This window comes from Lutra lutra, chromosome 8 (genome assembly GCF_902655055.1).
Source record: "Lutra lutra chromosome 8, mLutLut1.2, whole genome shotgun sequence".
In the NCBI taxonomy this organism is placed as follows: Eukaryota; Metazoa; Chordata; class Mammalia; order Carnivora; family Mustelidae; genus Lutra; species Lutra lutra.
Window position 1 is genome coordinate 43,480,061 of NC_062285.1, and position 12,710 is coordinate 43,492,770.

Sequence of the window (12,710 nt, forward strand, 5' to 3'; positions counted from 1 at the left end):
ATAAAGAACTCCTCAAACTCAACACACACAAAACAGATAATCATGTCAAAAAATGGGCAGAAGTCATGAACATGTATGTCTCCAATGAAAACATACAAATGGCTAACAGACACATGAAAAAATTGTTATCATCACTTGCCATCAGGGAGATTCAAATCAAAACCACATTGAGATACCACCTTACACCACTGAGAATGGCCAAAATTAGCAAGACGGTAAACGACGTGTTTTGGAGAGGATGTGGAGAAAGGGGAACCCTCTTACACTGTTGGTGAGAATACAAGTTGGTGCAGCCACTTTGGAAAACAGTGTGGAGATTCCTTAAGAAATTAAAAATAGAGCTACCCTATGACCTTGCAATTGCACTACTGGGTATTTACCTCAAAAATACAGATGTAGTGAAAAGAAGGGCCATCTGTACCCCAATGTTCATAGCAGCAATGGCCATAATTGCCAAACTGTGGAAAGAACCAAGGTGCCCTTCAATGGACGAATGGATAAAGAAGATGTGGTCCATATATACTATGGAGTATTATGCTTCCATCAGAAAGGATGAATATCCAGCTTTTTTATCAACATGGATGGGACTGGAAGAGATTATGCTGAGTGAAATCAGTCAAGCAGAGAAAGTCAATTATCATATGGTTTTGCTTATTTGTGGATCATAAGGAATAACATGGAGGACATGGGGAGATGGAGAGGAGAAGGGAGTTGGGGGAAATTAGAGGAGGAGACGAACCATGAGAGACTGGACTCTGAGGAACTAACTGAGGGTTTGGGAGGAGAGGGTGGGTGGGCGGTTGGGTAAGCCTGGTGGTGGGTATTAAGGAGGGCACATATTGCATGGAGCACTGAGTGTGGTGCATAAACAATGAATTCTGGAACACTGAAAAGAAATTTAAAAAATAATTTTTTTTTAAAGTCTTTAAGGATCTACCCAGATCTTATTTCTACCTTGAGACTTTCCTAGATTGTCCCAGGCTAAATGGAGCCATCCTGTTATGTTGTACCATTTTACTTCTACTGGCACTTCTGCCATCATAGTCTGGGTGTATTGAAGGGGGATTTGGGGTGTGTATAGGTGCTTACTCCTACTAGATCATGGACCTCTCAATATTAGAACATAGTTTAATTAATCCGATTTTGGAATGGCATGTTTCTTTACACATAGTAAGCATTCAGGAGATGCTATTTGAGATTCTTATATCAGGGTTGCGCTGGTCATGCCTTCCAGCCACTCAGGACCCCCACACTCACATAGCATAGGTCATGTGTATGTGTTTCTAAAACACAAGCAAAAATCTACCAAGTGAGAAGCTTATGTACAGAAATACTCTCTCTTTAGCCATATTCTGTGTTCTGCAGAAAACAATTATGCTCTCCCACTTCTGCTTTTTTTTACTTTTCTTATCTGAAACACTGAGGAGTGACTCACTTCAAAACTCATCCTGTGAAGTCAGATAGTAGTCAAAAGTGTGGAGTTTTCCTCTATCACCAGAAGCAAAGAGAGGGAAGAGGAAGTGCTCAGCAGATTTCCTAAACATACTTCATAGCTTGATTGTGGGTAAGTGTGAGACCCAGACGGGATTTGTGGCGACCTCCAGACCTGTGCTGAGGCTGTCAGCTACTGTCTCAGGGTTTTGGTAAGAAAACCTACATTCACCAGACAACTTGTGCTGTTTCTGCTTATTATTGATAATGATTTGAGGGCCATTATCTCCTCTTCCCCCCATTCTTTCCCCAACTTTTCTTTCTTTGGTTTTATCTCCATATTCACCTTTCTTTTACTAAATATCCCATGTTCTAAATTATCTTCATTCTTCATATTTTCATTCTAGAACAAATAGTGAATTTTATGCCATTTTTTCCTCTTAAATCGGCTATGTGTCTCTTTCTGAATTTTGAGTCCAGCTTTTCACAATAGCTAATTCTTCAAGTCAGTTGCCTTTTTATATATATTTTTTTCTCACTCCTATTTCCTCTTTTTTTTTATTCTTTTGCTTATTCTTCTTTTTTAAGATTTTATTTATTTATTTGACAGACAGAGATCACAAGTAGGCAGAGAGGCAGGCGGGGGGTGGGGGGTGGAAGCAGGCTCCCTGCTGAGCAGAGAGCCTGATGCGGGGCTTGATCCCAGGACCCTGAGATCATGACCTGAGCCAAAAGCAAAGGCTTAACCCACTGAGCCACCCAGGCGCCCCTACTTATTCTTTATTGTTACCAACTCTGTCTCCCTATCATTAGTATTTGATTCTGGAATCTACTTTCTTGTCCTGTTATAACTGAGTTTTAGTTTCAGGAATGTCTTTATCCTTTTAACTACTTTTGGCCAATGTAGTTTTGAAAACTAAAAAAGAAAGAAAGAAGGAAAGAGAAAGAAAGGGTTCTCACCAGTCGCAAATGTAGAGGTATCTTTCAGCCAAAACACTTGGAGAAATGTAAAAAGTGATCTTGTTCATTCTGAAAGATTTTTAAGATTGATTTATACATACTTTCAAGGCAGATGATATATATTTAAAATATAGTTCATACCTATGGCTCTATTTATATTGGAATCTTGCTCTTTTTTAATCTTTTTTTGAAATATTTATTTATTTTAGGGGGGAGAGAGAGCACAAGGGGGAGTGGGCAGGGGCACAGGGAGAGAATCTCCAGCAGACCCTGCCCAATGCGGGGCTCGATCATGATCTGATCATGATCTGAGCCAAAATCAAGAGTCAGATCATGAGGGGCTCGATCATGATCTGATCATGATCTGAGCCAAAATCAAGAGTCAGTTGCTTAACAGAATGACCCACCCAGATGACTTTCTTTTCAGTCTTTATTACTTCAGTTTGTGCAGCTCTCGGTAACTTTCCCATGTTATTGTTAATAATAATAATACTGAAGCCTTTTTAGTTCTGTGGTTCTTTGTAGTAGAAAGATTATTGGACTTAAGATCTTATAACCCTCCTAGTTGTAAATATGTGACAGTCCCCTAATTTGCTGAGTTTCTGTGTCAAAAACTGCAAAATAAAACTAGAGACAAGGAAAAATAATTGCTATGTTTCTTTTCAGTCCTAGCTTCTCTGATTCTATCCTTCTCTCAGTACTTCACAGATGTTGGCATGACTATGTATACTGGAGCAGGACAGTGGACCAGGGTAGCTGCTATGCCCAGCAAGGAAAGAAGGGGTCCTGATAAGACTTGAGTATCTGAGTGCATAAGGCTACAGAGAGGGAGAATGAGAATCACTTCTTCTTTTCTATTATTTTGTTGACTCAGTTATTTTAACTTCTGCTAATCACGTAAGACCCTATGACAGCATTGGTTAGCTCAGCAGAATTCCAAGTCACAAAAATATTTTGGGACTCTATGAAAGGAAACATAAAATGCTATTATAGCCAGTAAGAACTGGAAACTGGAAACCAAAAGGGAAGTTAGAAGAGACAGCGTATTTAGTGGATTAAGTGGACAATAATGAAAATTTTAAATTTAGTTGAAAAAGAAAATAAAGTAAACCCTAAACATGAACATCCATGCACTGAAGTCATCTTTGATCTTTATGTCATAGAATCCATTGTGCTAACTTCGGTAGAACAAGCACTTAGGTAGAAGATTCATTTTTACCATTATGAAATTTAAGGCCAGAATAATAGATAAGACAGCCATGACAATAATTATAATACAGGAGCGCCTGGGTGGCTCAGTCGCTAAGCGTCTGCCTTCGGGTCAGGTCATGATCCCAGAGTGCTGGGATCAAGCCCCGCATCGGGCTCCCTGCTCAGTGGTAAGTCTGCTTCTCCCTCTACCACTCCCCCGCTTGTGTTCCCTCTCTCGCTGTGTCTCTCTCTGTCAAATAAATAAATAAAACCTTTTTAAAATAATAATTATTATAATACAAGGCAAAATGCTTTGCTGCACAGAGAATATGAAATGGAGATTCAACACATATACACACACACAAATTTAAGAGGTTGAAGAACTAATTTCTTATTGAGACTTTAAGAGGAGGTTTCGAAGAAGAATAACATTTGAGCTTATTTTGAGGAATGGCTAGAATTTCAACAGGTAGAGATTAAGGATGCAGGACAAAGGAGGTTAAGGTGAAGGACATAATTCCCGACAGAAGTAAACAGCATTAGCCAAAATAGTGAGTTGTTCAAGAAAGCTATAAAGTAGGATGCATTTATGGGGGTCTTCGGAATTAGGGGACGGTAATGTCAAGAGGCCAAGAGAATAGAGTTGTGGATAAAGACAGAGAAAACGATGTTTGGATTTGTTATTTAGAAATAATTTTAGAGGTAACTTTAGCCCAGTGATGGGTCAGAAGACAAATTACAAAGGTTAAAAAGTGAGTGGTGAGAACGACAGACCCTGAGACAAGCCAGCATCCCTGACAAACTATGTTAAAAAAGGAGAGACAGAGAGAGACTTAAACATAACATTTGGATGCAAAGTGTGATCCTAGATTGGCTATAACTGTGGATCAATCAGCTACAGAAGATGTTTCGGGGCGGTGAGAAAAAAACTACGTCTAGAAAAAACTAGTCAAAGACTGAGTATTCCTTAAGGTAAAATATTACTGCATAATGTGGAGACTAGCTGAAAAAAGGAAATCAGTTTATACAACAATATGCATGCCAGTTCATAGCAGCACTGTTCACAAGAGCTAAAAGATGAAAGCAATTCAGATGTCCATCAAGAGATGAGTGGCGGGACGCCTGGGTGGCTCAGTTGGTTAAGCAGCTGTCTTCGGCTCAGGTCATGATCCCAGCATCCTGGGATCGAGTCCCACATCAGGCTCCTTGCTCGGCGGGGAGCCTGCTTCTCCCTCTGCCTCTGCCTGCCATTCTGTCTGCCTGTGCTCGCTCTCTCTCCCTCTCTCTCTGACAAATAAATAAAATCTTTAAAAAAAAAGAAAGAGAGATGAGTGGGTAAGCAAAATGTGAGGTTTACATCAAATGGAATATTATTTAGCCTTAAAAAGAAAGAAATTCTGACATATGCTACAACATGGATGAGCCTTGAGAACATTATGCCAAGGGAAATAAACCAGACACCAGAAGACAAATGCTGTACAATTCCATTTATATGAGATGTCTAGAGTAGTCAAATACAAATAGTAACAGAAAGTAGCCTGGTGGTTTGCCAGTGGCTGGGGGAAGAGGGAAGTGGGGAACCATTGTCTAATAGAATTAGAGTTTCAGTTTTACAAGGTGAAAAAATTGTGGAGGTTAATTGTACAGTAATGTGAATATACTTGATACTGCTGAACTTTATACTTAAAAAAATGATTAGAATGATAAATTTTGTGTTATGTGTATTTTCCCATAATTAAAGAATTTTTAAATATGCACAGACTAATCAAGTTTTGTTAAATTTTAATTAAGAAAAATATGGATGCACATATACATATATGTATATATGCAAATATATGTGTATATATTCATGAATAACATTTTTTTAAGATTTTTTTTTTATTTGACAGACAGAGATCTACAAATAGGCAGAGAGGCAGGGAGAGAGAGAGAGGAGGAAGCAGGCTCCCCGCTGAGCAGAGAGCCCGATGCGGGGCTCGATTCCAGGACCCTGGGATCATGACCCAAGCCGAAGGCAGAGGCTTTAACTCACTGAGCCACCCAGGCGCCCCATGAATAACATTGGAAGGGGAGGTGAACCATGAGAGACTATGGACTCTGAAAAATGATCTGAGAATTTTGAAGGGGTGGGGGGTGGGAGGTTGGGGGCACCAGGTGGTGGGTATTGTAGAGGGCACGGATTGCATGGAGCACTGGGTGTGGTGCAAAAATAATGAATACTGTTATGCTGAAAAAATTAAAAAAAAAAACAAGAAAGAAATGACGGGTATTGAGGGAATCGATGCTGAGAGGGTAAACAACTCTTGAGAAATTTGAAAGCAAGAGGAAAAGATAAGGTTATATCTAAAGACGTAACTGGGGGCAGCACTTGGGTGGCTCAGTCGGTGAAGCAGCTGCCTTCAGCTCAGGTCACGATTAGAGAGTCCTGGGATTGAGCCCCACATCGGCTCCCTGGTCAGCAGGGAGCCTGCTTCTCCCTCTTCTCCTTGCTCATGGTCTCTCTCTCTCTCTTTCAAATAAATAAATAATCTTTTTTATCTTTTTATTAAAAAGTAAAGATACAACTGAGTCTACATTACCTTTTTTTGTGGTAGTGAGTCATTGAAAATCTGGTGGAGGGATTGGATGGCCCTTCTGCCCTCACAGAAATGGGAATATGCAACCTTAAAATCTTACATACTGTTCGAGGTGGTGATGGAGCTCCATAAAGCCTTTTTGTGGATTGAAAGCTGGGAACCTCTGGTCTAAAGTTATCGTTCATCCATTTAGCTTATTTGGTTTGTTTTTTTTTTTTTGTCTTGTTTTGTTTTCTAAGATTATTTATTTATGTGACAGAGAGAGAGAGAGCAAGCACAAGCAGGGGGAGTGGCAGGCAGAGGGAAGAGCACAATGTGGGGCTTGATCCCAGGACCCAGAGATCATGACCTGAGCCAAGGGAAGACACTTAACTGGCTGAGCCACCCAGGAGCCCTGCTTGTTTTTAGTAGGGAACACTGGGTAAGGAAAGGAACAAGTGCAGAATGTCATATTGTAATTGCAAGAAAGAGGAGAAATGTACATTGACAGGGACTTCCAAATGAAATTATGATTTCGGTACACATTTAAATTGATATGGTAGATTTTAACGATCATAGAATGTTTTCATGTGGTCCAGGGCAAAGTTAAGGAATACAGACTAAAACAGGGGCCTCTGTAGTCTACAGCATTATGTGGGAGGGTTGTAATTCTAAGGATATGCTTTTTAAGAAAAAGATAGTTTTTAATATTATTACTTATATTTTTAGAGAAGTTCAGCAATGGAGACTTCCTCCGCTGATAACAATTCAACTGACCTACCCTCACAGCCCTGGTACGAACCCCAAGTCATTCTCTCCATGGGCATTCTCAGCCTCACTTTCTTACTGGGTTTGCCAGGCAACGGGCTAGTGCTGTGGGTGGCTGGCCTAAAGATGCAGCGGACAGTGAACACCGTTTGGTTTCTCCATCTCACGCTGGCTGACTTCCTCTGCTGCCTCTCGTTGCCCTTCTCCCTGGCTCACTTGGCGCTGCAAGGACACTGGCCCTATGGCTGGTTTCTGTGCAAGCTCATCCCCTCCATCATCATCCTCAACATGTTTGCCAGCGTCTTCCTGCTGACTGCCATTAGCCTGGATCGTTGTCTTTTGGTCCTCAGGCCAATCTGGTGCCAGAATCACCGCAAGGTGGGGACAGCCTTCGCTATCTGTGGATGTATATGGGTGGTGGCTTTTGTAATGTGTATGCCCGTGTTCATGTACCGGAAAACATTCGCTGTAAATGACCATTACATATGTGGCTACAATTTTAGTCCCTACAGCTCCTTTGGTTATTCAGACTTCACCAGTGATGTACTGGAAAATGGGTCTCTTGACAACTCCACTGTGCACCTGCCTGGAGAAATGGATGAGGGATTAGAGTCTTTCTCTTTACAAACAAATGATCTTCCTTGGACAGCCACCACTATCCTCTATTCTCAAACATTTCAAAGACCTTCTGGAGAGTCACTCCCTGTGGATTCAGCTAAATTATCTAGTCAATATCCATATTATAATTTTCTTGCTAGTAAGGTCTCATCTATAAGCCCCAGTGGGTTTCCTATTGAAGATCGCAGAACTAACCCACCAGATAACTCTGATAGTTTTCTCTCTACCGATTTAGAGCTTTACTCTGGTACTTCCAGCAACTCCTTATACACATATGAGCTATTCCGAAATCTCCAGGATTATGATCAAGGCCAGTTTTCATACAACAATCAAGTACTAACACCCCTGATGGCAATAACCATCACTAGACTAGTGATGGGTTTCATTCTGCCCTTTATGGTCATGATGACCTGTTATAGCCTCATTATCTTCCGAATGCGACACAGCCACTTCACCAAGTCTCAGACCAAAACCTTGCGAGTGGCCATGGCTGTGGTGGTTGTCTTCTGTGTCTGCTGGGCTCCATACCACATTATTGGAGTCCTATCATTGTTTTTTGACTCAGAAACTCCCTTTGGGAAAGCTCTGCTGTCTTGGGACTACGTGTCCGTTGCTCTAGCATCTGCCAATAGTTGCTTTAATCCCTTCCTCTATGCCCTCCTGGGAAAAGATTTCAGGAAGAAAGCCAAACAGTCCATGAAGGGCATTCTGGAGGTGGCTTTCATTGAAGACTTCACACACTCTACCAGCTGTCCCCAAAGCAAAGTCTTTTTGGAAAGAAACCGTATCAGTACACCTGTGTGAAGATACGGAGCTGTGGACCCAAGCCACGGTTCTTAGGTATTCACCCAGTGTGACATGTTTCTGAAGCAACGAGTGGTATTGTGAGCAGGGGATTCCAGAAGCCATCCAAGAATCAGTCCATAGTTCTCAAAGTATGGTCTGAGACTAGAAGCATCTGCATCACCTGGTAACTTGTCAGAATCACCTAGAAACTTGCTGAATCGGAATCTCCGAGGGTGAGGCCCAGCAAGTGTTTTAATGAACTCTCCTGTTTCTGATGTATGCTAAATTTGAGAATCATCCCCCAAATTAGTCTATTTCTATCCCAAACTAAGCCAGTGAGATCAGGGAGAACCTAGTCTGTTTTAAAATGATTTTTCCATCATGAACTTTTTTCTTTGGGAGTGTCCAAATCCCCTCCCAGATGCAATTTAAAACCATTTTGTCTAATCTTACATGAGTGAACAATGATCGTCTCTTTTTGGCTTTGCTGTGGGGGTGGTGATGTTTTCAAATGAAAACAAGGTGCAAAAAGACAAAGTCCACAAAAGCAAGCAGTTATGAGATGCAGTCTGGAGCAGAGTACAAAGTCAGATGCTTGCTATGTGCAATATTCCTGGGTACGGGACATGGGAATTCCACGTTTCCATTATTACAACTGAATAGGCATCTACTATGTAAATACAGGCTGCAAGGTATCTGAAAACTTACTCATAAAATGGCACGTAAGCTGTGGTTTGGGGAGTTTTCTATTTGTTTACTTAGTCTGCCTATTGATAGAACCATCTCTCTTCCATTCCCTTTCTTAAGCTCCCTTATTTCTCCCCTACCTCTCAATCTTCTGTATTAGACTTTGTGTACCTAATAACCTCTCATTTCTTAAGATTCAAATTGCTCCCCTCCTCTTGCTTGAAACTAATATTCCCTGAGAAACTCATTTCCAGTGAGAAGAGGAGGGTGGAGGATGGAGCAGTAACCCTTGAATTCACTGCACAGTGACTGAGTACACTCCAGGAATACCATCAAACTTTGTAAAGCACGGCTATGCTTGTGTATCATTCACCAGGTATATTTTTGGGTTTTTGAAATGAATTTTTATCTTTCCCAAAGTAATAGATGCACATAATTTAAAGAGAACCCAAGGCTTATAATGAAATATAAAGTTTCCTGCCCCTCTCTGCCCAACCAATCCCTCCTCCCACTCCCATCTCCCAGAAATAACACTTGCAACAATTTTAGACATTTCTTCTGATATTTACCATGACAGTCATGTGCTTATGCAGCTAGTTTTCATATACATGATAACATCACTTCTTATCTTGAAAGATTAATTTTATCCACATTCATATTTTTTACTTATCATCATCCTAATATTCATTAATCACCGTACTTCAGTTGGCTCCTGACCACACTTTCTTCTGTTCTGTGGATCCATCCCAACCCCACATACAGCTTTCCTTCCATTCTTTCATTCAAAAAAAAAAAAAAGAAAAAGTTATTTAACCCTATCACCTTCTCATTTTTCTGTGTATTTAAACTTTATTGTGTTAAACTTCTAAAATCTCAGGGTTTTTTGTACTATAATATAGCCTCCCCTGGGTGGAATATAATTATTTAATCTAAAAAAAAGAGAAAATGAGATGTTTTAGACTTGCAAGGCACTATTATTTGTTCAGTGATTGGGGTGAGGCTCTGGACTACAAATAAGTAATAACGTGCTATGCAGAAAAATTGCAAATCACTGAGAAGTCGCTCAGGTGTGAGGTAACAATGTGTGACATGATGTAAGATTTGCAATGCTGCCTTCCAATGTAATCTTCTTATGTATTTGATATGAATAAATGCTTGCTTTCTTGTGGTTCCTTGTGAGACTGGGATTCACGGATCCTCTTAACTGTTTGATACTCAGAATATATCATAATCTCTAAACATACAGCAAATCATAGTAGGCAGCTGGAGGCTTGCTATAATGGCAATTAGCTAGGATCCTGGAAGTCCCAACACATCTTACAAGACCCGGATGTAAGTCCCAAACTTCTACATTTAGTGTACAGGATACTGGGGTGATGACATAGTTATAAGATTCCATAGTTGCTATTTCTGGATTCCCTTTGAGAGTTCCATCCCTGGGAAATGTATTCTGAAAACAAAATCTTACAATTGGAATTCCCTCATTTCTTATGAAAAACTCTGGTAAGTACCTGTGAGTATTTGCCAGAAAGTCCCAGATGGAGATCCAACTCCTCCCAAAATTGTAGTATCTCTGATCTTTGAAATATCCCAGAGCACAGGCAAGGTGGCCTAGTCCACACACCGAGCTATAAGGGGTGACTGCCTCTCCCAACAATATTTCACTATATTTAATAGCATTTGGGGGGGAAAAAAAAAGCAATGTTAAATGCATGTTTTTTAATTCTTCTTTCCCAGCAATCTTACAAAACAATTTCAAGATCAACTGATTGGACCCAGAGGTGGGAGGCAGGGAAAGGGTGTAAGGCCAGCTGAAGACAAATGCTTCCCCCTTCCTGCCTTCCTACCCTGGTAAAAAGAAATCTGAGACCAGCACCAGTAAGATTAAACCATAAACATTTTTCCTTTTTTTTTTTTTTTTTATTAAGAAAGCATGCAAAACACAACAACTTGTGAGATCATACACCCCCTTGCCGGCCTGCACCAATGCAAAGCACTATGGGTGGTACGAAGGACTCACCAAACCAGAAACCTGGGGGTCGAAGAGAAGAAAGTGAGGATGAGTGGATCTATACCACGTGACTGCTCCATCTGTCCCTCTCCTCCCATTTCTCCCTCATCTCCTCCTGGAGGCAGGAGCGCCTGCACTTTTGCACACGTCACTCAATACAACAATGACTATACTTTGCGCCCAGCAATGCTGGACCAACAAGAAAAAGTAGTATTCTTTCCATTTCATGGAGGGGAGGGGAAACAGGCCCAAAGAGGGTAAGTTTTGTCCTGTGCCATCTAGCAAGGCTGAGTTCAATGGAAGGGAGCTAAAATCCCAGGAGGCCTGATGACCAGTCTCCACCCCTAGCCCCAAATTTTAGTTACTCTGGCTGCCCACCAGAGTCTTCATGAGACGAATTTTCAGAAGACACAGATGAATTATAAACAAGGGACATTTACATGTACAATTTCGTCTACCCTCGTAAATCCTGTGTGGATCCGAGTAGAAAGGGGGTTTAGAAAAGAGAAATAATCATTTGTAAAGGGGGGAATCTTGGGGAGAACAGGAGAACAGATGGGAAGTTGTGTATATAGGAGGCACCTTGACTGGAAGGAATTCGGAAGAGATGCCTAGAACAAGGACACAGGGCAAAGGCATTTTGCCACCCTCTAAGAGAAATTCTCCTTTCCCCAACGGGAAATATTATGTCATACTTCAACCCCACTGACTGCCCAACAATGGGGGATTCAAGCCACTCATATCCCCATTTCTTACAAAGAACTTCACAGAAAATAAAGTGCTCTTTAGTTAACCGCCCTTTCTTGCCCCTTTGCTTCAGCCTTCTTCAACAAACTCTCATATATAACCCCCTTACAAAGAAAGAAAGGGGTGGGTGAGGGAAAAGCAGAAGAGTGGAAAGCTAGATCTCCTGGAAGTCATGGGTAAATAAAAGAATATGAACAAGAAGCAGAAATCAGAGAGAGAATGGCCTTGTCCGTTCCTTACATTTGTCCTGCAGCTTTCGGAAAGTGAACATTCAGTGAAATAAAAACAGAAGTAAAATTGCTCTTCCCTCTCGTAACTAGTATTCAACAATTAACGTGAAACATACACTAAGTACTTTGCAGCAGTAACTCATGGCCATTTCTCATTAAAGGATAGAAGTTGTCCCTGTACCTTTTTTCTTTTTCTGGGGGGTCTCCCTTGGCCCTCACAAACTCTCCTCTCTAGATTATTTAATCCCCTCTACCAATTTCCTTCACCCCTTGAAAGTCAAATGGCAAAAGCTTCAGCCCCAGTGATTTCCAAGAGAAGCATTTGCTGACACAAATAATTGAAATATTCCCTACCTATGTGTATGCCAGCTCCTCTTCCCTTTCCCCACGCCCCTACCACCAACGCTGTAGGTTCGATTCTGCTATGATCAGTGGGAAAGAGGTTCCCATCTTGTCCTAGGACATGATGAAACTGAAAGAGTGATAATGGCTTACTTTTCTTTCTTGAGAGTTCCAGAAAATGGGGGGAAGAAGATAAAAGGGGAGGAAGAGTTGAGCCAGCAACTGAAGGAGGACAAAATAGTATTTGCTGAATGGGGAAGGGGGACTGAAGGATAATTTGTAAATGCAAATATGAGCCACAGTTAATTTCCAGAGAAAACTATGTTTAAAAACTCAAAAGGGTTAAGTTGAAACCGTCTCCTAAAAGCTGAACCTACGCTGAAC

General features: G+C 41.0%; 1 protein-coding gene across 2 annotated transcripts; it reads left to right on the forward strand.

Moving 5' to 3' along the window:
- The first annotated feature begins 1,461 nt into the window (after nucleotides 1-1,461).
- Nucleotides 1,462-10,232, forward strand: C3AR1 (complement C3a receptor 1). 2 transcript variants are annotated; one of them, XM_047741163.1, is made up of 2 exons: nucleotides 1,462-1,564; nucleotides 6,867-10,231. In XM_047741163.1, exon 2 carries the CDS (start codon nucleotides 6,879-6,881, stop codon nucleotides 8,325-8,327), a length of 1,449 nt encoding a protein of 482 aa, XP_047597119.1. In that variant the 5' UTR covers nucleotides 1,462-1,564; nucleotides 6,867-6,878; the 3' UTR covers nucleotides 8,328-10,231. The 2 variants fall into 2 exon arrangements, with proteins under 2 accessions (XP_047597119.1, XP_047597120.1); XM_047741164.1 differs by lacking the exon at nucleotides 1,462-1,564 and adding an exon at nucleotides 1,579-1,643 and having other exon boundaries at nucleotides 6,867-10,232.
- Nucleotides 10,233-12,710: the final 2,478 nt, after the last annotated feature.